Here is a 26,677-nt window from a genome sequence, read left to right on the forward strand (position 1 = left end):
CTTAAAATCCTAAGTGAAATATAAGACAAGTTCGTTATTCATTAACGTGAAGCTAGGCAGCCAGGAAATAGCATAGAATAAGAATGAAGCAAGAACAAAAAAAAACTAAAATCTAAATGTTGAGAACAGACATTTGTTCTCAGTTCCACACTGTTAATACTGACTGGTCACATTGTTTTCAGGATTGCTGAAATAATGTTATTAGTTCATATTTTCTTTTTTGACATGCTGTGGTCGTGGGTACAGTTGAGGAAACTCTGTACCATGCTTTTATTTTCTTATCAGGAACAATTACCTGTGATTAGTCTACTGGGGAGCTTGGCTTTTAATTAAAAGGATTTCTTATTGGTGACTATAATAGGGCCTGTGGCAGAAATGCTGGTTAGTATCAGGAGACTGACTTAGCTATTTTCCTAATCACTAATAAGCTTCCCCCATCTGTAGAGACTTTACAGTAGAAACAAAAGCTTACCACCTAACTATTATAAAATCAGGCAGGCTACCTGTAGTTGGGACACAAATGAGGATGATATAGATTTTAGGTCATAGAAACCAAACAATATGGTAACATTGTATCTGTCAAATTATAGATCTGGTCATGCTGTTACATATAAGAAATGGAGAAAAGTAGAATATGAGAAGTATATCTTTGTAAAGATTAAGTAGACATTTTCAGAGGGAATATATGAGTTTGTGATTCTACTATTACTTACTATAAATCCACTTATAAGTATAAAGGATTTATTTTGAAGGTTTAAAAGATATTGTTGTTCTTTTTATGAGGTTGCAATCCCTTCATGGGAGGCGAAAGGGGAGGGTCAAGATCAGTTATAGATAGACACTAGAGAGAAATCCAGAGGGTCAGGAAAATAAATATAAATATGTAGCAGTTGGGGGTAGAGTGGGAAACTGTGGGTAGCCACTAGAAAGTCCCAGACACCAAGGGACCAAGAGGTTCCCAGCACCCAGAAAAGATGACATTAAATAAAATACCAAACAAAGGGGAGGTAGAATCTGTAGAGACCACCTCCAGAAGATAGGCACAGCCCTTAGTTGAGGGATGAGCCATCAATACATCTCAAAATTTTTAACCCAAATTATTTCTGTCTAAAGGAAGTTCATAGACAACAAAAAGAGTAAAGACAGAAGGGAAGGCCATCCAGAGACTGTCCCACGTAGGGATTTACCCAATCTTGAGACACCAAACCCCCACACTATTGCTGATGCCAAGAAGTGCTGCTGACAAAAGCCCTGAGAGGCTCTGCCTGTCCCTGACTTACACAGATGCAGATGCTCACAACACAGGGGCCCCAATAAAAGATCTCTAAACACTTCCTTTGAATCAAAATTTTGAGTTTCTTTAAAGAATAATACTCCCTTTTAAAAATACCATCTGCACTCAAGCAATGGTGCCGTCATGAGTCACTGTATGGAAAAACAGGTACATTTTAAGTCATTTTGAGTTAGGACAAAAAAGAGTATTTCTTTCTATTTTTTTTTTTTTTTTTTTTTTTTTTTTGCCCTTTAAAATGATTGCTTACATACACTGAGTAATCTTGGAATTGTTCCCAAGGCCAAGACTGTTTTACTTGAAGCATTTCTCAGGTGAGTTTCTTGCTGAACCAAAAAGTTAAGATCACAATTTTCTCCAGGAAGTAATTATCGGATAGAAGTATATTATTAAATATCATTCAGTTATCAGAATGATTTTTGTATAAAATCCAATATAGCCAAATGTTCAATTTTATTATGTTTCTAATTTTGAATAATAAATCAAACTCTTTACAATGTATAATTAGTTTTGATGAAAATCTGTAAAGAATTTCCTACTATACATGTATTTTATTTCTTAATATTACAAATTTTAAAGTTACTTATTTAAGAAATATTATATTTATATTCATTTATTGTTTGTTATAATCAAATTATTACTTAACACTATATAGGTCTTTAGAATTTAGAGCTTTTTATCATTTTCTCTATGTATACATTGGGTTATTTTATAGCTTTCTTCTAATTTACATTAATTTAGACTATCAATAAACCTCAAGGCATTGTTGATTCAGTTACTCTGTTTTGTGTATTATGCACTGAGTCTATTTGAAAGAAAGAAAAATGAAAAAAATTAACAAATAGAATATTACTATAGTAAATTAAACTTAAAGTTAAAATGTGGTTAAAAGGTGTTAGAATACAAAAAAATAGAATAAGCATAAACACAATCTGTATACTCCTGACTATCTGTTAGATCCCTGATTGTCATACTAAAAGCTAGAGAGGGTAGTACACATCTGTAAGCACAGTACCCCTAAGGTAAATAGATATAAGAAATAGCAGAGTCACTCATAGTCTATTTCTATAGCTAGCTAGGCATATATGATGGCAAAAATAAGCGAAAGCCAACATAAAGAGAGACCCTGCCTCTGTAACAGTATAGAAAGGTGATATTAACCCACATTTAAATACCTTCTCCACTCACTACTCCTGTACCATGCTCAGCACCAGGGCCACCACAGTAGTTAAGAACAGGTAGACAAAAAAGAGAAGTGGTCTTGTAATCACAAAGCAAGCACAATAGGGGTTAGATAAATGGACATGCGAGTTTAAGACAAGTTTGGGGTAATGCAGAAGTTACATGAAAACAATATAAAAGTACGTGTTTGAGGTATTGTCTACATCTAATTTACGATCATCTGATCACTCCGATTCTTTATCTCCTTTTTTGAGATGAGAACTGTAGTCAGTGTAATAAGTAGGATTTTCCCAAATTCACTTACTTTGCCTTTGCAAACTGAATGGAATTTGACCTTCATTAACAGAAGCTTCCCTGAAGGTCCAGGGCTGAGCCACAAATGTTAGTAATGGTGAGAGTTTGCCTTTGCCTCCCTGCATCTCTCATTTCTGCAGTATTGATCAAGGAAGAGGACTGGGTCCAGTGGGCAGTGAGCGGTCCTATTAATACACACGTAGGCAAAAGTCTTATGATGGATCTTCTGTGACAAGCTCAAATTAGATTAAATGTCATGTAATGAAGGGTCTTCTGCTGTGAGACCTGACTGAACCCCTTCATACTAGAAAGTTCTCATCTTTGCTAAAACCTAGCTGAAGCCCCACTTGAGTGTGAATTTTACCAGTCATATAGATGCATCACTTTCAACACAGTTCTTTATAATTACAGATTAATAAGCTCATTAACTACTAAGGGCTTACACTGGGAAATCTGGGATTTGTAGTCATAGCCATTGTTCTTAAGAAACAGGGAGCAATTTTTATATTTCTTCTCTACGAATCCTATCACATTTTAATACGTGTAGAATGTGTGATTGCACACTGCCATCAAAATAAAGTCTGTTGAATAAAACTAGAGAGCTGGAAGATCTCAGAAAAGGACGCCTTGGGTTAAATGTAACTTAGTATTTATAGATCTTTCATGGAATAAGCCCATTACATTTTAGAATACCAATAAAGGAAAGCAACCAAAAATGGATACTCTATGTGTTCTGGAAACTGCCGCTATGTTTAAATAGTCTGAAAGTAGCCAAACAGAGCATTTTACTTTAGTCATTGTTGAGTAGATACAGACTTCTTGTATTAGACTGTCTTCCTAAAAACTAAGTGAGGTAACAGCCAATTACTTTATATTGTTTTCTCCCCCTGTTGTGAGTAAATCTTTCATGCACTCGCAGAAAAAAAAAAACTATACCCACAGACATTTAGTAAACAGATAAAGTGCTTGACAACTGATTTAGTTTTCTTGGATTTGTTGTGGTGGTTGTTGTTAATTCTAAATTTAGCAATTACTTAGGCATTGTTTGTGCAGTGACTTTCCACTGGCATTCGTGAGAAACTGTGCAAGATACTCAGTGCAGAAAAGTTGAAATGACAGAGGGATGAATGGAACAGAGGGAAGACACAGTCACAAGAATCTAAGTACAGTGGTAGTGTGGTTTTTAATCCAATATGTATTTTCCATTCATTCTCTCCTTACAGGGAATATGTTACACAGCAGCGATCATTGAGCCACAGCCGAGAAAGCTGCTCTGGACTCCTGCCCTGCAGAGACTTCTGGAACCACACACTGTACCACACTTGCTTCCTGCACTGTCACCAGGTAAGGCTGTCACAGGACTAGCCATGTCCTGGTTCATATACCAGGACCATGTGAAGGTTCGACTGGGTCATGTTGGGCACAGAAGCCTACTTTCAACCATGGGTGACCTGAAGATGACATTTCATCTTGGTGCCTGTTTTCTCTCAAACAAGCTGAGAAAATATGCTTATGGGGTTGTCCAGGGGACAGACGGAGACTGAAGCTGGTCTGTTCCAGAATTAACCTGATGGAACTCAGCATTCTCCACTTCTTTTGGCTTTGCGATAGATGCTGGGGACTGACCCAGGGCAGGGCCAGGAATGGCTCTGTGGCTGTCAGTGCCAGACTGGAATGCCCAGGGTTAACCATGGACCTAAGGCAGCTTCCCTGGCTCCTCCCTAGTCCTCCCCTCATCATATGGCCATGTATATTCTCTGAGTCAGGCTTTCACCTAACCCAGCCTCTCCTCAATTGAAAAGCACCAACTTCTGCCTCTTCTAGAAGAAACTGTTGTAGAATTTCAGTATAGGTTTCAGCCTAGGGAATCCTAGAAATGGGTTATTTTCACTCCTGGAGGGAGCCACTTCTAGAGATCAGAGCCGGGGAGAATGACCCTGTTTCCTATATTCAGAGATCTCTGCTTTCCCCGGGGCTTTTCTGATAGGAGGCAGAAATCTAGTGCCTCTGGCTACTTGCAAGAGGTTGGGCCTTCAACTCACCTTGCCCTGCAGCCAGAACCCACCATTTTTACCTAGTTTCTCCTGAACTATGGGGTCTGGGCCAAGTCCATTAGCTTCCCTTTTCCCGGGCTTCAGTTTCCCAATGTGGGAAAGAGCTCATAGGATGTCTTGGTCCCTTTTTCCCCAGAGCCAAAACATCTGGCTTCCTTCCAAGGTTGTCTTCCTTCCTTCCTTCTTTTCTTCCTTCTTTCCTTTCTTCCTTCCTTTATTCCTTTCATTTCTCCCACCCTACCTCTCGTCCCTACCTTTCTTTCTTTCTTTCTTTCTTTCTTTCTTTCTTTCTTTCTTTCTTTCTTTCTTTCTTTCCTTTTTTCTTTCTTCCTTCCTTCCTTCCTTTCTTTCTCTCTCTCTATTTCTTTCTTTTCTCCTTCCCTCCCTGCTTCCTTTCTTTTTTCCTTTCTTTCTTCCTTTCTTTCCTTCATTTCTTTCTTTCTTTTTCCCTCCTTCACTCCCTCTTTCCTTACTTTTTATATTTCCTTTTCTTTTTTTTTTTTTAATACAGATTCTCTTTTTGTGGTTCAATTGGCAGCATTCTTGGAAGTCACAATGGGACCCAGGCTCATTCTTGCCTGAGTGCTGGAATTCCAAGTGTGTGCCAACATGCCCAGCTTTCTCTATTGTTAATAAACACTTGCCCAGTTTGAAGGTCCACATTAATTATGCCTCTAATATATCCCTAGGAGGCCTGATTTCCATTAGGAACTAGACAGAGACTGCTGCACCCACAATCTTTCTGGAGCTGTAGTGGTTAGCCCAACCACAGAAGCTGTGAGTAGACTGGCAAAGGGCCAAACAGCATAGCATGGGCCTTGTATCTTCTTAGAATAGCAGAAGGCAACAAGTTGAATATAGGACCTCAAAAGAAAATCTCATGTCCTAATCCTGGAACCTGTGTGTCCCCATTTAGAAAAAGTGTCTTCAGAGATGTAGTAAAGGCTCTTTCAATGTGGCCATCCTGGATTTAGAATGAGTCTTGTATTCAGGGCAGGTGTCCTTGCAAGACACGGAAGGGGGAAGAGAAAAACATACACACAGACACAAAACAAACCAGTTACTTTTCTATACATATGCTAGTACTATACTAAGCAAACTGGGCTTAAATATGTTAAGTTTATAAATGCTAAGCATTATAGGATTGTGTACAACTCACTAAGCCTCAGTTATAAGTAGATTCAAATAGTTACTCTCATTCTCACCAAAGTATACTGCCTTAATGACAAGCCTTATTATTTTGTGTACATTAAGCATATCCTTCAGGACCTACTTTTTGTTTTTATAATATTATATTCAATTGTTCCATTGGTGAAAAAACATATATGTATGACTGTAGTAAAAACGATTACTATAAGATTACTGTATACCTATTTCTAAATGACAGACTTTCCAGCTTCAGGGATTATCTTTCTACTTTTGCAAAAGAAGCTGTTAAAAAAAGTATTTCTACATATTTATTATGTTACATTGAATGTAATTTCATGGCTCAAATAAATATACTTGTCTCCATGAAAACACATACACACACATGCACATGCACATTAACACACACAAACACACATGGGGGTGGAGTGGGATGAGTGCCTATCTATTCATTATTTTATTTCTTCAGAGAGTTCTTGCCAGTGTATGGGAAAATTTCAGTGATGATGTGTCACATCTTGTATATTTGTCTTGGAATACCATTTGGAATATTATGTAGTATAACCCTAAGATTCCTCATTATATGCAGAACAAGCTAAGGCTATATGTACAGAAATCAGAACTCTCACCCAAGGGATCCTATCAAGTTCAAGAGGACTAGATTACTTGTGACTTCAAACTTCCACCACAGTAATATCGTTCACACTTAGACAGAAGAACTGATGAAGAGCTACAGGTTTGGGTGTGAAACTGCAAGGTGAGTGACAAAGTTTAAGAGAGTAAAGAATAATTGGAACAATCTCACTCTTACCTTGTCTAACATTCTCACTCCCTAAAACTACAGCTTACAGAATTGCATCTTCCAAAATTTCAACTGTAAGGTTGAAACCCTAAGAACCAAGTTTCCCTGAATGTGCCTGCCTTTGAAATCAGGCATTCAAAGACTGGTTTTAAGGAGAAAGGGGATACACAAGGAAGCCCCAGTGTTATATAATCAGTGCCCCAATATAAAGAGATGAGTAAGCAAATACACTAAAGAGCATTGTCTGTGCGGACACTGGACAGGACTGTCAGCTATAAGCCAGAGAAATATTTCAGAAGTATATAACCTGGGTTTATACACGTCTGAATGTACAGTTTATATACTTCATAGATGTACACTTGCATCTATGAAGATACATTCCTGTGACTTAAAAACTTCTAGCCTGGAATGTTTCGTTGTTGAAATCTTCCTTCTGGCTGTTGCTACATGACTTTCAACTTGATTTTTTCAAAGGTCTGTACGGTCTTATTTTGTGTATCTACAGAAGGCCTTTTGCAGTGCACTCACCTCACTAGTGTCTAATGAGTGGTAAAGCATGCACACACCCGAGTAGAGTATGCCTCTGAAGCTGTGAGCACAGAAAGCCTGCTGAGTTAACATGAGTGCAATACAGGACTAGATAGAAGTTTTATGTTCTCACTGAGTCTAGACTTGTTTTTTGGTCTAGACATCTCAGTTCTAGCTCTGCCTCATGCAGAACACTGAGTTCCATAGCAAGTGTTCAAACAATTGATTCAACATCTCCAGAGACTGACTTCTCTTCCCCTTTGCTTTATCCTCTATCAAAAGGGCAGATGCCTTGTGAGAACAACTATACCTTATTCCATGTTCAACTGGATGCCTAGATCAAAAAAAAATGTTTTTGTTTTCATCATCATCAAATTTATCCTAAACAACTCTTTTTCTAGATAAAATTAAAATACTATATTGCATGTTATATTATATGGAAGGTATTTGGGATAGTTTTATGTAACAGCAATTCTTCCCAGAACTCTCCAGGAACAAACACCTTTTTCAGATTAGAAATTCATATTTGAGCAAAATTGAGCTGAGGTATATGTAGTCTGTCAGGATCAATTGGTTTCATCCTCTAAGTAACCATCTCAGAGTCTCCATCAAATTATGAAAATACTGAATTTTTGCAAAGTGTAAAGGAACTGAGGAGCTTTTCAGAGGATCTGCCAGCACCGTACTGATACAGAGGAGGATGCTTGCAGCTAACCATCAGCCTGAAGACAAAAACCCCAATGAAGGGGCTGGAGAAAAGACTGAGGAAGGAACGCCAAGGTGCTGAGGTGGGAGAAGGGGGGTTGAAGAGGGAGCACCTTCATGGAGGCAATGGGAGGAGGAGGGAGATAAGATTGGGGGAAGGAAAAAAAAAGATTGGGGGAAGGAGATAACATTTGAAATGTAAATGCAGAAAATGTCCAATTTAAAAAAAAAAAGAAAAAAAAGGGGGGGGAGAAAGATGTTTGAATAGGCCTTGAATATGAATCTCAGTCTGTTTCCCAGAAGGGCTAAAGTCCATGGTTTAAGATACATGAAAAATAAAAAGTAAAAATGGAACTGAGGAGCTTCCTGTCCTGCAGAGATTTAGGTCAATTCACTCTACTCACAGTCTTTACATAGGTTAGCTCTTGTTTTTCTCAACTTCACTGAGATCAACTGGCAATCTCAAAGTCGACACCATAGACGCTAAGTAGTCCTATGTGGTGGCATCATAGAAAATTACCTACTTTGTCAGAATTTTAATAAAGATGTTGTCATTTGTCAAACATGCACTGTACATGACAAAGGACAGTGTTTTCTAAAAGTCAGGGGCTCCCCTCTCTGTCATCTAAAGTCACTTTTAACTTTAGAATTAATGAATATATGACTTCTCCATCTTGGCATCAGAGATGGGAAGGTGAATCAGAGAACAGAAGAAAACAAACTCATCCAGATAGATTAAATGTGGACTGATCTGGTAACCTAGGTTTATGCCCACATCAAGGCTGCTTTTATGTACTCAGAAGCTCATGTCTCATAAGCACTTTTAGCCCTATTAACTCTCAGTAAATTGTTACTGGATGACGGGTTTCTAGTTTGATTAATTATATTACTTTATTATAAGAAATACACTTGGTGTTTTCCTTTCCCAGTTAAATGGAAATAAATGTACAGCATGTCATTTAATTTAAATACTTAATCATCTATTATGTATACATTTAGAAGAAAACTGAAACATAAGTTCCAGCTGCACATGTAGAAAAAGCAATGATTGTTTTTTCCTGTGAAATTGCATGCTACTCTTTTCCTTAAGCAAATCCTGCACTCAGAGTTTAATTTTAATCAATACAGATGATGGCAGATTATTGCACAGTGTCAGCAGTGGGCATCCTTTGAACAGGCTCTCTGCTTGAACTGTCACACCCTCTTCTCATAGGCATTCTAGTGGCCTTGGTGTGACCTAATCAGCTCTTTAAATATAGAACAAAAGCATTGTAAGATAGTGAGGTTTATGGTTGACAATGGATTATATAGAAACCTATTTTCACCCACAGTGTGTTACAATGTAAAACCAAACACAATGTTTTAATTTCTAATCCAGCCTTTTTTCCAGGGCAGTGGGCCCTTGTATGACAGTATTTCTGTGCATCATTTTATTATTGTATTATATTTTTTTTTTCTGTCAATGATGATAACATCATGACTGTTTTTCAGGCTCTGGTTGCAACAAGAAATATGAAAGAAATTTTAATTAGTCATAACTTTTCTGGTTATTATTTAACCAGAAGTGTTGGGAAATGTTTGTCTCTTCCTCTTGGTTCCTGAGAAGTGGGGAAGATTTGTATTTAATGAGAGATTCTCCCCATTTACTTAGCTGACCCCTCAAGATTGAAGACAGAAATACTGGGAGCATGATCACAAAGGGTCTTCCAAGGTGAAGGAGAAAAACTGTGAGCTGTGAACAGAAAGAAACGGTATAACCTGCATTAATTGATTCAGTACCTCCTAGAGCAGACTCATTTTCACATAGTATTTTTTTTTCTTTTGTGAATAGTTTCTGCCATTTTCCAATCAGGAAAGCTAATGTTAAAACTTTTTAAGAAAAAAAAATCAATTCAAAGTTCTTAGGTTGCATAGAGCTGAAGGGGCTCAGTGGGGTAATGAAAGTCCTTGCTCTATGTCTAGGCACTGAGTTTTTGTCCTATTCTTAAGTGTGATGCTGGAAGAGGTAGTGATTGGAAGGAGAGTATGGCATTGTCATTAAAAATAACCTCTTAGCACATAGCATCCTTTAGAGCATCACTTAGCAAAGTGTGTCATTTGCACTTGTGAGTGAAAGTCAAATGTAAATTTTATGCCCAGACTATAAAGAATAGAAGACCTTCTGGGAATAAATGCACTCACCCACTAAAGAGAAGAAGGCTTCATTCCCAACCCCCAATGCAGGATTATCTGTGGGTTAGTGATGGATTCCCTTAATTTCCAGGAAGTCTCCTAGCTCTTTTTCAGTTTTGTCCCTGCAGAGCCCACCAAGGCTGTGTTTACAGTGCATCATCCCTTAAGCTGAGGAGATTTCAGCAGCGGTCTCCAGAAAGCATGTGTTTTATTCTACCCTTTTCTTTTCACACACCTCAGCTGTCATTCTTGCAGTTTCGGTTCTGGCTAAGCACAGCTATCCCTTTGAATTCTGGGACCAACAATCATGGATCAGAGGACCAAAGAGCAGCAACAGAGAGCGAAAGATGTGCTTTTGGTTCACTCCTAAACTGAATCTGCCTTGTGGGCACCCGGTTCTGTCACCTCTGCCTCCAATCAACCTTTCTCAGAGTGCAGAAACACTTTTAGAGACACTGTTATCTCATAGCGGTGCAGAGTGAGGAGACGTCTCAGCCTTTCCTGGTCTCCAGGGCACTAGGAAAAGGAACGGACATTAGACAAGCCCCTTTAATTCACAATGCTTTCTCACCTTCCTATCACCCCTTCATATCAGCTCTTTAGTGGGTGTTTTTTATTATTAAAGAGGGGTCAATGCTTTTGGCCTTTCTACTGCTAAGGAGAGGAGCCTCCGAATAAAATGAACAAAACAGAAAGAATTGAAAGAGACATAAACTGTCCTCTTGGGTCTCATCTGCTTTCCCTTTAATCTGTAAGATCATTTCTGCTTCTCTACCTAACGAAAAGCTTAGCTCCGAGGCTCATATAGATGAGCTCATTCCAAAGTGACCTCTAAATCAGGATTACTTAGGAACAAGGACTACACTTTCATCCCCATTAGTGTTTTTGTAGCCTACTTTCTTCGCCCTATTCTACCATATATTTTAAAGGGCAGTATCTGTTTGCTAATAGCTTCCCACATGAATCCCAATGTATTTCTCTGACCTGTATCAGAGAAAGTTATAAGAAAATTATCAAAAGGATTTCTCTCTTATATCACAGGGGCTAAGCCCATGTATGAATATAAAAGCTTGATTAACGTCTCATTATCTAAAAAAAAAAAGAAGTTATAGTCTCACAACAACGGAAACACACTAGAAAAGATGGTCACTTCATGCAGAGTCACATCTTACTCAATGACTTACAGACATTTCCATTTTTTAGAAGTGTTCCAAATTCTTAAGAAAATGGCTGCATCTAGAGAATATCATTCTGAGTGAGATAACCCAGTCACAAAAGAACAGACATAATATGCAGTCACTGATAGTGGATGCTAACCCCAGAGGCTTGCACTGCCCCAGAAACAACTCACAGACTGTATGAAGTCCAAGAAATAAAGAAAAGAAAACAAAACAAACAAAAAAATCTTTATACAACAAGAAAACTTTGACTATTTCCATGTTACATTTTGCTTTACATGTACTTTATGCTCATTGTGACTATTAAGTTTTCAATGCATACTATCAAACCTTTAAAAAAATCAAGTACTGACTAAAAATATATTCATACAGTTTTATGTAAAAATTATTTTAAAATCTGAAAAAAAGTACTGACAAAAATGCATTATATAATTTTATGCAAAAAATGCTTAAAATCTGTACATTTATCTTTGTTTTGTAAAATAAAGGTGTTTAAAAAAAAAAGAAGTGTTCCTATTCCTAGGGCTCAGAGTCTTGTTTTTTTTTTTTTTTTTAACTACATTCTACAATTAGCTGAGATCACTCCTGAAGTTCTGAGAAACTGCTGCATTGGGACGACGTTCCATGAACTTCAGGAGACAGTTTACTTTAAAGTTAGGTGGCCTGAAGGGTCTTCTTACAAACTGAATCTCTCTTTACCTCGGTGTTTTAGGGAAAATGGGCATCTTCAAAGAAACACAAGATCTGCCTTCCCTATTGATCAGCCTATGTGCAGGGCTACAAGACAGACCAGAAGCTCAGTGTCTTTACTTTCACTAAACCAGTTGACAAGATCAGGACTATGTGATTTTAGCATACACTAGTGATATACTTAAAGCATTATGCTTAACTCTAGTCAAATGGTCAGCATAATAAGTATTTGAGTAATAACTGGGAAAGTTTACCTGCTCCAGAAAAATTTCTTCATCAACATTTTTCTAGTATGTAAACATCATCAACTTAGCTACAAAAACTATTTCAAGTCATCTCAGATGATTTTATATATATCCTCTTTTTGGACAACTCCTAATATGTAAAGCTGATTTTCCAGTTAAGTTTTCAGTAAATATGGAAGTGTTTCAGATTGGGGAAGTAAGGTTTTACCAAAATCTTCAAAAAGAAAGTGCTCCTCAGAATGCTTAGAACTTGGAAAGTAGGTGGGACGGAAGGCACAGAATACACTTTGTTACTTAATATGTGGCACTTCAACGGGAAACAGTATTCTTTCCAGAATGTAAAAAGCACAAGCTAGGTGTAGAATAGCAAACATATTCATAAATAACTGGGCTTTGAGCTGTGCCTGCAACTGCAATTCAAGCACAGTACACACCATCTCACATATAGTAGGTGGGCAAGAGCGACAGGCAGCAAAGTACAGTATCCTTCATGCTACCCAGGTGCCTTTGCTAATCAATACTGTCCCTTTCCTTTCTCCTTCCTCCTCTACAATACCTGGTGTTGTCAAGTTGACAGAATCTAGAAACAACTGGGAGCTGAGACCCTGGACATGATTGTGGGAATTATCTTTTTAAACTATTTTATGTATATGAGTGTTTTGCTTGTATGTATTCATAGGTACCCTGAGTGTGTTATAATCAGAAAGACCAGAGGAGGGTGTCAGATCACTTAGAAACACAGTTAACATTTGTGAAGGTTGTGAGCCATTATGTGGCTGCTAAGAATTGAATCTCTGTCCTCTTCAAGAACGCCAAGTGCTTTTAACCACTAATCAATCCTACCAACCTGCTGAGGGGATATTCTCTTGATTAGGTTGCTTGAGAGGAAAATATCTACCAATAGTGGGGGGCATCATTCCATGCCTAATATACTGGACAACATAGATGGAGAAACACATGGAATTTTGTTCTAGCATGAGACAAGGGAACTTAAGCAGTAATCTTTATTTCACATTTCACTTTGAGAAGAGCCTTTGCTGGGAATATTTGTTGCCGAGGCTTCACATGGCCAGTCCTGACACAGGAGTTCCAAGCAGAAACCTATTGTGTTGAATTCCAGTAGAAGCTCTTCTTCTTTTGACAGAATGAATGAGGAGGCATTTGCCTGTTTGTGTCCCTTTTCTGTCTCCTTTGTACCTGAAATGGAACTGTCTGCTAGAGAAGATGGAACAGCCAGCATTTACATATAGAACTGACAACCACTAGCCAAGCATGGCAGAACACAAAGATCATGGAACCCAGTTCATCATGGAGCAATCACACTGTTAATTTTAAGTTGTTCATGGTTGTCCATCTTTGTATTTTTCTTTTACTTGAAAAAGAGAAGCTGCAATGTAAAGGAAATTGTATGTGCTCATATGAAGCCCTTACCAACATTTTTGTTCATATAGAAGGCGTACAGAGACCATGTTGTGCTATATCAGGCTGGCACCACAGGTCATATACAGTCTATGCAATATTCAATGGCTGCACGGGGATGAATCAACCCCATACCTAGGCACACCCAGAGCTGCATGCACAACTGCACCTCAAGTATGCTTCAGTCATTACACTGCAACTCTATTTAACAGGGCAGACTATAGCTTGCTAGACAAATCTGACCTGTGACCTTCTTTATCCTTCTTTGGTTGTTTTTTTTTTTCTCTTTTTTTGACATTTTTTTTATGTTAAAAGCTGGCAGATAGCTTAAAGAACCAAACAAACACACAAACATTGAAAAGGACAATACACAGTAGAGACCTACTGAGCCTCTAAAAGATAAACCAATGACTACTGCAGTCCTTTACTTAAAAGCTTTTATTAACCGACACAGGAACAAAACAAACTCAGTGCACAAATCGTCACATCTCTCTAGGCTGCAAGATCTACATTTGGAAGGGCCATTTTTGTGCTCTACTCTGTTGTTCACTAAAATGGCATAAAATATACGATCCACAATCAAGGAAACTTTAAGTGACTTGCTGAGTGTCAATAAAACCACAGAGGAAGGAAGGACAAGTAGCATAGTTAATATACCCCTGACTGAAAGAAGAAGAAGTTTAAGCATAATAACTTCAGATCCCCAGAAAGTACCACATACCAGCTGCAGCTGATTGTTAGAAGGGAAGAATCATTAAGCATTGAATAGAATCATTCTGGAAGGAAATAAGGTTTGAATACCTTAGAAGAAAGTACCTTTCCTAAGACTTCCTTTGCACAGGCCACAGATGGTACCATGTTTGTATTTCATCATAAAGCCTTTGTCATACTTGCTTTTATTCTAGATGTGTACTACAACTAACATAAATGGAAAGCTGTGAGTACAAATGAGTATTTTCCTGACTTCCCATTTTCCTGACCACATAGGAACTAAAGGTGGTTCTAATCATTGTTTAGAGACTTGATGACATATTTAAAATAACACAGAGAAAGAATTCCATCTCTGTGAAGAATTATTTGTCATATCTAACATAGATGTTAAAAATTATTTAAAGTGACTTAACATTAGATGACTATTTTTTCTGTGAGGTTCACAAATTGGCTAATTTGAACTCATGGAAACTTTATGTGTCTGTAGCTAGTAGTGGAATTTAAGTTCTACCAGAGGAAAGTGACAAAATAACTCAGGAGAAACCAAGGAGAGGAGAATATGGGCTCATTTAAATTCTGATTTCTCTAGTTCTTGGTTTCATTTAGCTTTGTTTCCCCTGTGTACTTGTCTTCCTAAAGCATTCCAGTCATCTGAGGTCATAGGGTAGCTTCTCTTTCACCCCAGAACTGTGTCTTATTTTTCACTTTCATCTCTCTTGATAAATTCTCGGTTGAATCACTCATTCCTCACATTGTTAAGGAGAAGTTGATTTGGGAGAAATAAATACATTGCACAATATGTTTTCATTACATATTTTATTAACAATGTCTTGGGTTATCTGATAAAAATGATAGTATATTTCTGTTTCTAATTAGAACAAAATTAGAATTCCTGAAATCAATCTGCAATAATTTCCATTTTGAGTGTTTCTATGTCATATCAAATGTTCACTGTCATGTGACTATCACACTTTACATAAAATAATAGAAAAATTATTTTATGGATATCAGGGATAATTCACAGGAATTTCACAACATACACTGTGTAGCACCATGTTATTTGTAAAGATCTAGGTTAAGAAATCCAAATCAGAAATGTTTGATTTTTCATTATTTTTTTTGTTCTTTTTCTACTCTGAACTTTTACTGAGGTCATTTATTTGGTATAGTTACCAAAATAGGTTAGGTCAGTGTAAATTTCATGTTCCTGTATCGTATGAGTTGATAAGTGTCCATTGTTTCTTCATTTTTTTAGGATAGTCTTCCGATTATTTACAAGGGTTCAATGCCTTTCTAGAACACAAACCCTTTTTTGTCTGATTTTCCTAATGACCTGTCACGTTGCCTTTTTTTGTCCTAAACATTTGTGTGTGTCATGTTCATTGTATCAGGATATCATGCATTTTCTTTGTATAGAATCTAATTCCTTACCTTAACTGCCATATCATATCCAAGTAACAGAATTTGTAGGAGGATTAAGACAGACTATAAGACTCTACTAGTAAACTGAACACAGAGTTTTGTCCTGAAATCATTATGGAATTTCTTCTTTTAGAGAGGAGCATGAGAATTCTAGGTGCAACTTGAAGAAACAAGGTCTAAATCTTAAAGCTGGTTATATTTTTGGAACATGACCCCATTACTGATAGAGACAAAACCTTAATCCCTACTGTTTTTCCATGTGATCTTAACATCTGCACACATGTGCATAATATTGACATTTCTCTCCAGTTATATACAATCTAATTAGCACATAATTCATATAGCATATATGCTCATTGAAATTATACAGTTTCAAGATTGTCAATACATGCAAAGCTATAGAGTAATCATCAACATTTTTGAACCATGTTTACCATGCCTCCAAAGACTACATAGACATCAACATTCCTCATTTCAGAGCACTCTGTATCCTTTAGTATGGGCTTGTCTTTCAAAGAATGATGTTATTAAATGCGCACTTATTATGGCATGTTCTCATTTGTGTAATAGTTTCAAAGTTATCTGTTTTGCAGCATGACTGAGTCATTTATTCTTTCCTACTGACAAGTAAGATATCTGGGGGGACTAGCAATACTTTTTCATGAATTATAACATTCTTATTTCCTGACATTTATCATACCCAGAATCTGCTCTATATAAGAATCTCAATGGAAAAGTTTATAATTATAGGTACAATTTGTGAAAACTATAAATTAATTAAACGAATGCAACCACTTCTGGTGGAAGAATGGGTTTGAAGTAAACATGAGCAACTTAAATATATACATTCATGATTGCCCATGCTGAAAAACTTTAATAGGACTTGCAATCACAAAGAATATTCATGAGTACTGATTTTATCTTAATGGCAAGATTTTAATAACTAATGTATTAGTTCAGTCTGCAAAATGAGGAAGCACATAGGAAAAACATAAGAGGAACCTAATAAAGGATTTCACCATAATAGCTTATCAACTAAAGGGATGGGCTATTTTCTTCTTTGACTTTATAAAACTGTGTGATTATCTTGAGGATAATATTGGTACGCTGGCACATCTGGTCACAGAGGACCGCAGACTCATAACACAAGCCTAGAAATAGTGATCTCAAAAACGGGTGACCGTTTATCCACACTCATACTGTTACTCTGTTACTCATACTTTACTTACATCGGCAGGTCAAGTGTGAACAAATGCTTAGGGAAGTTAATGTAACTATACTCCAGCAGTGATTACAACCCCCAGACACCAAGGGCACCAACTCCCCATCTTATGAAAGTTAAGACCCTCACTGAGAAGGTTCTAAAGGGATTATGTTCTGCCACCTGCAAAGCTTTAAAGGTTGATATAAATGAAGAGTGAGCTAGGGTTTGACTCTCTTTTTTCTTTTTTCTTTTTCTTTTTTACTAGATATTCTCTGTATTTACATCTGAAATCTTATCCCTTTTCCCCAATCCTATCCTCCCTCCCCTCCCCCTTCCATTGCCTCAAAGAAGGTGCTCTCTCTCCCAAACTCCCTCTCCCACTTCAGCACCTTGGCATCCTAAAAACCTATGTGAGTCAAATGGAGAAAAAACCTTATGTTGCTATGCCTTATTTCTGTTCCTTTTCAAATAAAGGTCCTAATATCAGCCCAATTACAGTGCAGGCATTAACACTGCATTCTTCCCCTTTATAGGTGACTTCATACTCTACAACTTCACTTCACTCTCCCCTTCACATACCCACTTAAAAGAAAACAGAAACAAAAGGCTGCACCTTTCTTTGGTTATGTTTAAAGAGAAATAAAAATAGAATCAACTAGAACAGCAGTGATCCATGAAAGCAATTGACATTTGGTTTCACAGGGAGGGAAATCCAAAGGCAAAGAGCCTTTCTACTCACAGGTATCTAAAGACTCATCTGACTGGTCAGGGCAGTCAGGGTCTCCGTCGCACAGCCAACTCTGGGAGACACAAGTCACATGGTCGTGGCAAAGAAATTCACCAGGATCACACAGCTGCTGATCTGCAAAGAGAAATGTTTGGAAATCAAACGTGAATGGTCTGAACGAGAACCTCGGAACTTATGGCAGGATATGAGAGGGTGCATCACTACTGCAAATGTCTGCTTAAAGTTTACATCTTTGGCTCAAACGCACAGCTCTGACAGGCTTGACTGCATTGTAGGTTCCTACAGCCTCTTCTGAAAAGAATTAGGAATTCTGTTTGTGTTTACCAATACAGGATTTGTCACATCACATATGATGTATTAATGTTCCAGCCAGTGAGTTTGGTAGGCTCTGTTCCATCAAGGCAGAAGCTACTGAGTAGAAAATTCGGCTCCGACATTGCTCCAAACACGGAAAAGTTCAGTGTTCTGTTAATGCTGTAATTAAACTATTCTTCTGGAGCATCTATCCTGACATGATACAACATGGTGCTGTGAACGAAATATCTGTATCACAGAACTGCCGTTCTGCTTTTAAACCTGATTGCCAACCTGGTGGCCTCTGTTACTAGATTACAAAACTTTTTCTTCTAGCTTATTTTGACATGAGTTTTAGAGTAGTTTATAAATAAATTTAAAAAGTTACTTTCTTTTTAGTGTTTTTAGCATTGGGTGTCACCAGTCTCTGCTAACCTTAGGAAATTTAATGAAGATTGATTTTTCTTGGCATGTTTACTCCTATCTTATGGTACTACCTGAACATTTTCTGTTTTAACATGAATGAATTAGAAATGCTTTCTACAGTTGATGGCTCCCGGATGTGAGTGATAATGTAACAGGGTTTAGATAACATGGTTTCATTTCAATCTCGTTTGTACTTTGGTTCCTTACTGTTCCTTACAGTAAGCGACTGATTCATCTAACACTCAGTGTTATGTTAGATTTAATGAGCTATATTGGGTTTTTTCATATTATAATTTTTATTTTCTTGGTTCTCCAAAAGTATTTTAGTAAAATTATTACGAACAGATATAAACCTCAATGAACAAAGGTTTAAATTTTAACTTTTTTCCGTTCCTATATAGTTAATAGTGTTTAATAACTAATATTTTATTTTGTCATATTTACCAAATTCATCAACAGTACCTATATTACTATATACATATAGTTTTTTTTTTTGATATATTTACTTGAAGACATCACTTTGGCCATAAGTTTTATGCTACAGGGTTATCAATGTAAAATCCATACTTTTCCTGAAGGTATCTAAAGGGTATACTTGTGTACTCATATAAAAATTTTAATCAATGAATAAAGAAGAAAGAAGAAGTTAAGTGTACAGATTTCTGAGAGTTAACAGCATATAACTTAGGTGTAGAAAAGAAATTGTTTTGTGGTTTGTATTCCTACAATAAAACACCATGACCAAAAAACAACTTAGAAAGGAAAGGGTTTCTTTGTGTTATTCTTCTGCATTGTAATGTATCACAGAAAGAAGCCAGGACAGAAACCCAAACACAGAAGGAACCCAAAGGTAGGAAGTAATGCAGAGGTCATGGACAAGTCTTCCTTACTGGCTTATTTCTCATGGTTGTTCAGACTCCTTTCTTATAAAACTCTGGACCACTGAATGATGGATAAACCCACCTTTATTGACTGGGCCCTTCTCCATCAATCACAAATTAAGAAAAAATGTCCTACAGGCTTGCCTAAACTTCAGTGTTTTTGAGGTGTTTTTCTCCATTGATGTCCCCTAACCTCAGATGAGTTTAGCTTGTATCAAGTTGGCATAAAAGTTGCCAGCACAAGAACCTAATGTCCACAAGACCATGTGTTTGCTCCTTACCTTCTACCCAAATATACAGGCAGACAGGCAGGCAGACAGACAGACAGACAGACAGACAGAAAGATAGAATTTCCATACACACATGCAGATATTGAATTATAAGATTTAAGCACTTAAAGGAGGGGAGGCAGTGTTTTATTCTGAATTGTAGTGGATATCCATAAATAATATTCACGTTAGATCTGTACCTTTTCACTTAAATATGATATTTGTAAATATGTTCATATGTTGTGGGGATAAGACTTAAATTTGACTTCAGTCTGTCACATGACATTAAGAGTTTATTTAGGAAAAATATATGATGAAATTTAAAATAGTATTCTTAAATATAAAGTAAAATAAATAAAAGTATGATTTTTGATAAAATAATCTAATTATAAATAACTGCACATTTCTAAGAAATACAACAATATTACAATAGGTCTAAATGTATTAATCCTGTTTACCTCATAAAATCAGTAATGGATTGTTTGCAGGTCTGTCACTACTCTATTAAGTTCGAATGAAAAGTTTCTCTTTCTTTATTTTTCTCAAACTGCAAACAATTGTTATAAGGTAGAACATAAAAGCATAGGGCCTAAGGAAAGGCTTTAAATAGTTGTACCAAGTCTATGACGAACTCAACACAATAACTTTTTGTCATGACTATAAAGAAGTGTGGAGAAACACAGAAAATTGTTTCTGTCACTGGAATAAAGCATCTCAGAAAAACTGGTCAGAGGATGTGCTGGGTCATCCTGGATCCTGTGGAGAGGATCTTAAAACCACAGGAGACACTGAATAAAGATTAACCAGTGACATGTTCTGTTCAGAGACTTGCAATTATCTACAGAAAAAGCCAGAAAAATGTAGCTAAAATGCAGTGGGAACTTATGCAAATATTCTGCTGGAAGTCGTATAAGAATTAAGGATTTATAACTATTTCAAATGCTTTACACGATCTCATGCATATAAACACAGAAAGTGATGATCAGATGGTACCATTTTTGTTGTTTACTCCGTCTTTTTTGTTTTCTTATTTTTATAATATATTTTAATTAACATCATATTCCAATCTCAGCCCCCTCCTGTCTCTCCTCCCAGTCTTGCCCCTAATGATTGCTCCCCTGTTATTTCTTTCCCTTTTCCTCAAAGAAGGGGAAGCCCCTCTTAAGTATCACCTTTCCCTGGGACATCTGGTCCCAGGAAGTCTAAACACCACATCTCCCACTGAGGCCCAACCAAACTGTCCAGGTAGGAGAAGGGAATCCAGTGTTAGACAACAGTCAGAAAGAGTCCCTGCTCAAACTGTTAGGGGTTCCAAGTGAAAACCATGTAGTACATATGCTGCAAATGGGGTGGTTAGGTCCAGTCCCTGCATGCTTTTTGGTTGATGGTTCAGTCTTCATGAGTCATCAAAGGTCCAGATTGATTGACTTTCTATTAACCCTTTCACTAGACTCTCTGAGCTCCATCTGATGTTTGGCTATGGGTCTCTGCATCTGTTTCCATGAACTGCTGGATGAAGCCTCTCAGCACAGAGTTATGCTAGGTTCCAATAATACATGTCTTTCTGGCTCTGGTTATCTCACTCAGAATGATATTCTCAAGTATCATCCATTTGCTTGCAAAATTCATGATGTCTTTTTAATAACTGAGTAGCATTCCATTGTGTAGATGTACCACATTTTCTTTATCCATTCTTCAGTTGAGGGAAGTCTAGGTTGTTTTCAGTTTCTGGCTATTATGAATAAAGCTGCTATGAACATTGTTGATCAAGTGTTTCTTTGGTATAGTAAGGAAGCTTTTGGGAAGTCCAAGGAGTGGTATAGCTGAGTCTTGAGGTAGAACTATTCCAGAATTTTTGTGAAACTGCCAAATTGATTTCCAAAGTGATTGTATAAGTTTGTTCTCCCAACAGCAATGAAGAAGTGTTCCCCTTGTTCAGCATTCTTGCCTGCATGTGCTGTCACTTGAGGTTTTGGTCTTAACCATTCTGACAGTTGTAAGATGTTTTTATTTGCATTTCCATGATGCCTAAGGATTTTGAACATTTCTTTTTCTTTTTTAGGGTAGGTAGTTTGTTTACATTTCAAATGTTATCCCCTTTCTCAGTTTCCCCTCTGGAAACCCCCTATCCCATCTTTCCTCCCCCTGATTCTATGAGGATTCTCCACCACACACCTTCCAAATATCACCTCCCTGCCCTGATCTTCCCTTATACTGGAGCATTGAGCCTTCACAGGACCAAGGCCTTCTCCTCCCATTGATGTCTGACAAAGCCATCCTCTGCTACCTATGCTGCTGGAGCCATGGCTCCCTCCATGTGTACTCTTTGGTTGGTGGTTCTAGATTTATGTTAAGGTGATACATGTTTGGACAATAGAGAGACTGTAAGGGAAAGGTCTAGGAAGGTAGAAGAGAAGGGAGAAGAGGAGATTCCAGGAGAAACAGAGATGAAAGCAGATTTTTATATCTTTATCTGCACATCTCTAGGTTGATGAGCTTCTTCTTATTATTTTTAAGGGTGCCATGGGTCTTTTTTATCTCATATTAGAAGGGCAGTTTAGTTTGTATCTTTGTCCATTAATTGTAAGTTTATTATGTAGAGGGTTTGTGGATTGAGAATTTGAAATATAAACCTGTTTGGCATGCTAACAGGCTTTGGAGTGATGCTGGTCCCAGGTGTGGAGAAAAGGAACACGCAACAGTGGTCATATCCACCAGGAGAGAAGCAGCAAAGGGCGGTAGGATAAACTGCACCAGAGTTCCTAGGGGCAGCGTGGAACGCCAAGCAGAGTGAGACTGCATGCATTGTGTGGCCTCGACTCCACAACAGAGCAGCATCCACAGAATGAGACCGCAGGGCCAATAAAAGATTAAGCATTCTTTATAATATTTACCAAAACTAGTGGTTTAGTCTCCGGGAGCTCTGGGGGTTCTGGTTGGTTGATATTGATGTTCTTCCTATGGGGTTGCAAACCCTTTCAGCGCTTTCAGTCCTTTCTCTACCTTCTTCATTGGGGACAGCCTAATGATTGCCTGCAAGCATTCCCCTCTGTATTTGTAAGGCTCTGGCAGAGCCTCTCAGGAGACAGCTATATCAGGTTCCTGTCAGCAAACACTTCTTGGCATCTGCAATGAAATCTGGGTTTTGTGTGTGAATATGGGATAGATGCCCAGGTGGGGCACTAATTTTGGTTATTCTGAACTTTGGGGCTAAGATCCACTTATCAGTGAGTACATACTATGTGTGTGACTGGGTTTTCCTCACTCAGAATGACAATTTTTACTTCTATTCATTTGCTTAAGAATTTCATGAAGTTACTTTTTTAAATAGCTAAATAGTACTTCTTTGTGTAAATGTACCACATTTTCTGTATCCATTCCTCTGTTGAATGACATCTAAGTTCTTTTCAAGTTCTTGCTATTGTAAATAAGGCTGCTATGAACATAGTGAAGCATGTGTCCTTGTTATATGTTTGAGCATCTTTTCAGCATATGCCAAGGAGTGGTATAGCTGGGTTCTCTGTTAGTACTACATTCAATTTTCTGAGAAACCACCAGTCTGATTTCCAGCATGGTTGTACCAGCTTGCAGTCCCACCAGCAATGGAAGAATATTCCTCTTTCTCCACATCTCTGCCAGCTTCTGCTGTCACCTGAGTTTTTAATAGTAGCTATTCTGAATAGTGCAAGGTGAAATCTCAGGATTGTTTTGATTTGCATTTCCCTTATGACTATGAATGTTGAGCATTTTTTTAGGTGTTTCTGAGCCATTCCATATGTCTCAGATGAGAATTCCTACTTTAGCTTGGTATGCCATTTTTAAATAGGGTTATTTGATTATGTGAAATCTAGCCTCTTAAGGTTTTTTTATATGTTAAATATTAGCCCTCTATAGAATGTACAATTGCTAACACTATTTCTTTAATCTGTTGTTTGCTGTTTTGTCCTATTGACACTGTGTTTTATATTACAGGAGCTTTGCAATTTTATGAAGACCCATTTGTTGATTGCTGATCTTGAAGCATAACTGAAAGGACTCCTACGCTCATAGATTGGCAGCATTAATGTAGTAGAAATAGCCATCTTGTTGACAGCAGTCTACAGATTCAATGAAAACCCTATCAAAATTCCAACTCAATTCTTCATAGAGTTAGAAAAAGCAACTTGCAAATTCATTTAGAACAACAACAACAACAACAAACCCAGGACAGTGAAAACTTTTCTCAACAATAAAAGAACTTCTGTTAGAATCACCATCCCTGACTTTAAGCTGTATTACAGAGCAATTGGGATAAAAGCTTCATGGTATTGTTGCAGAGGCAGGCAGGCAAAACCAGATACACTCAAACTAACAGAAGAAAAATTGGGGAAGAGCCTCAAACACATAGGTACAGGGGGAAATTACCTGAACATAACAATGCTTTCTTTCTTTCTTTCTTTCTTTCTTTCTTTCTTTCTTCCTTTCTTTCTTTATTTCTTTCTTTCTTTCTTTCTTTCTTTATTTATTTATTTCTTCTTTTCTTCCTTCCTTCTTTTGTTTGTTCTCTATTGTTTCTTTTCAAAGCTGTTTTATTTTTCTTTATTGCCTTTGCTGTCCTGATACTCAGTCTATATTGTCTGACCTTGAACTCAGAGATCTGCCTGCATTCACCTTCCAATTGCTGTGATTAAAGGTGCACAATGCCAATCCTTTTTGTAAGGATCTTGTCTTAAAATCAAGATAAGTCATGTAGTTAGAAAAAATGGAAAGTGTCAACACTCAAAGAAGCATGTTTTTCTAAAAGAGTAAAATCAATAATAATGCAAAAATACTTCAAAAGCATTTCTGTCTCTGCACTAATTTGCTTTCTATAGTTGCAATGAAACACTAACCAAAACCAAGTTGTGTAGGAAAGGGTTTATTTGACATACATGTTGTTGTCCAATATTGAGAGAATCCAGGCGAGAAATCAAGTCTGAGAGACAACTACAGAAGCAGAGTTCCTGGAATAACAGTTTTTAGGCTTTTATTCATATGCGTTTACTAAAAGGCCCATGTCTAACTTCTTAGGGATGACTCTGACCACGGTGGCCAATGGAAGCAAATAGTGATTAAGAAAATGTACCCGCAGAGATGCTCAGAGGCCAACCTTATGTCATCAGTTCTTCAACTAAGGTTTCTTCTTTCCAGATGACTCAAGCTTGCTTCCAAGTTGACAGATGAAACTAACTAAGACAGACTTCATATCTTAATTTATTCTATGCTCTTAGATAAAAGGAATATGGAAAATATACAACGAACCAAAAAACACAGAATTACCTGCCATTATGCATTATCAATTATATTTTCGTGCAATGATAGAACAAATCAGAGAGAAATGAGATAACTCTATGATGTAGAACATCTTAAGGAAACTGCTAAAATTAAGAGGGAATTCGGGATAGAGAATAAGTCTTTTTTTATAATTACATATGCTCATATTTATTTATTTTTATTTATTCTCTTTACATTTCACTCACTGTGCCTCTCCTAGTCACCCTATCCCACAACCCTTCCCGTCCCTCTTTTCCTGTTCCTCTGAGTAGGTGGAGGGCCCAGCATATTCCCCAACTTGGTACTTCACATCTCTTTGAGGCTAGGTGATTTCTCTTCCATTGAGGCCTCCAAGGCATCCCAGGTAGAAGAAGATATTCCATAGACAGGCCACAGCTGTTTGGGACAGCCCTTGCTCCAGTTGTTTGGGATGCACATAAAGACCAAGTTGTATATCTGATACTTTTTTTGTGGAGAGGCCTAGGTAAAGCCTGTGTAAGCTCTTTGGTTCGTGTTGGTGTTTCAGTCTCTGAGATCCCCAAGGATCCAGGTTATGATTGTAAGGAATATGTCACCGGAGTATGACCAGCTGAGACTAGAAGCATTTACAGATTGAAATTAACATTCTATTGAATAAAGACAGTGTGTTAGCGATTCCAGTCAAAGAAAAGGGTAGTAAATAAATTTAAGAAATAACAATATCTGGTTGATAAAGAAAAAGATAATATAGTAAGAAACAAAGGGGAACTCTAAGGATTATGGATTAGAAATGAAGCCTGTGCATTTTATCTAAGAGAACTTAGGCAAGAAGAGAAATTGGGTTAATCCTCAGTTTTTCTAAGAGATCTTTGGCTGTTGGCATGCAAATCAACTGTGCACAATGAAAGGAAGTAAAGGAGATAGGGAAGATCAGTGAGGTGGTTGAATGGTTGCATACACTGATGGATCCAAATTTAATCCTATTTTATGAGGAGGCAAAAAAGAACCCCACCATGTCCATTTTCTCATTAAGTGTCAGAACTATATCAAGAGTCTGGTATATTTTGGAGACATCTAAAAAGGAATATACATAAATGGTAAAATAATTAATTCTAAATTCAAGAGGAAATGATCAAAATTTGAAACACCACAAACTGTAAGTTCAGAAAGTTGGATGTAGCCCCGTGAGGAGGTGAATGTGAAGATGAAGTGAGGAGGGACTAGATTTTCAGTCATAGTATCTGAGATTCAATAAGCAGTCAGGCACAGAGACTGTAGCTCCTCCTTTCACCTGCAAACGTACCGAGTGATATGGATGTGCACACATGCACATGAGTGCACACACTCACAAATGGAATTATAATACAAAGAATAGCTTTACATTAGTGTAGTTTGGGGGGATAGTTTTGTCTTTTTGAAATGTCATCGAAAATTTATTATGATTCATCAGTTTGTTTACAATCATGCATTCCAAGTCCAGTTGTATAAGCACTGAACACAATCTTAAGATTATTTCTTTTCGGTATTTTCAGGCAATTATTTTCTGAGAGGCCCAACAAGCAACTGAGCAAGTCAGACACTTACACCTAACCGATGGAAATAAGCCAGGGACTCTCGTGGTTGAATTAGGAAGAGACTGGAAAAATTTGAGGAGGAAGGCAACCCCATAGAAAGACCTGCAATCCCAACTAACCTGAACTCCTGAGATCTCTCAGACACTGAGCCACCCATCAGGCAACATACTC

The 26,677-nt window shown here is 37.4% G+C and overlaps 1 protein-coding gene across 1 annotated transcript in view; it reads right to left on the reverse strand.

Moving 5' to 3' along the window:
- Positions 1-26,677, reverse strand: part of LRP1B (LDL receptor related protein 1B) — a gene marked incomplete at both ends in the record, with an annotated part of 1,929,155 nt that overhangs the window by 1,577,911 nt on the left and 324,567 nt on the right. Inside the window, one exon of the mRNA XM_080928219.1 lies at positions 17,783-17,905. Coding sequence (XP_080784345.1) covers positions 17,783-17,905 — 123 coding nt within the window. The remainder of the gene's footprint in view (positions 1-17,782; positions 17,906-26,677) is intronic.

The sequence above is a fragment of the Micromys minutus genome (assembly GCF_963924665.1).
Source record: "Micromys minutus genome assembly, chromosome: 13".
NCBI lineage: Eukaryota > Metazoa > Chordata > Mammalia > Rodentia > Muridae > Micromys > Micromys minutus.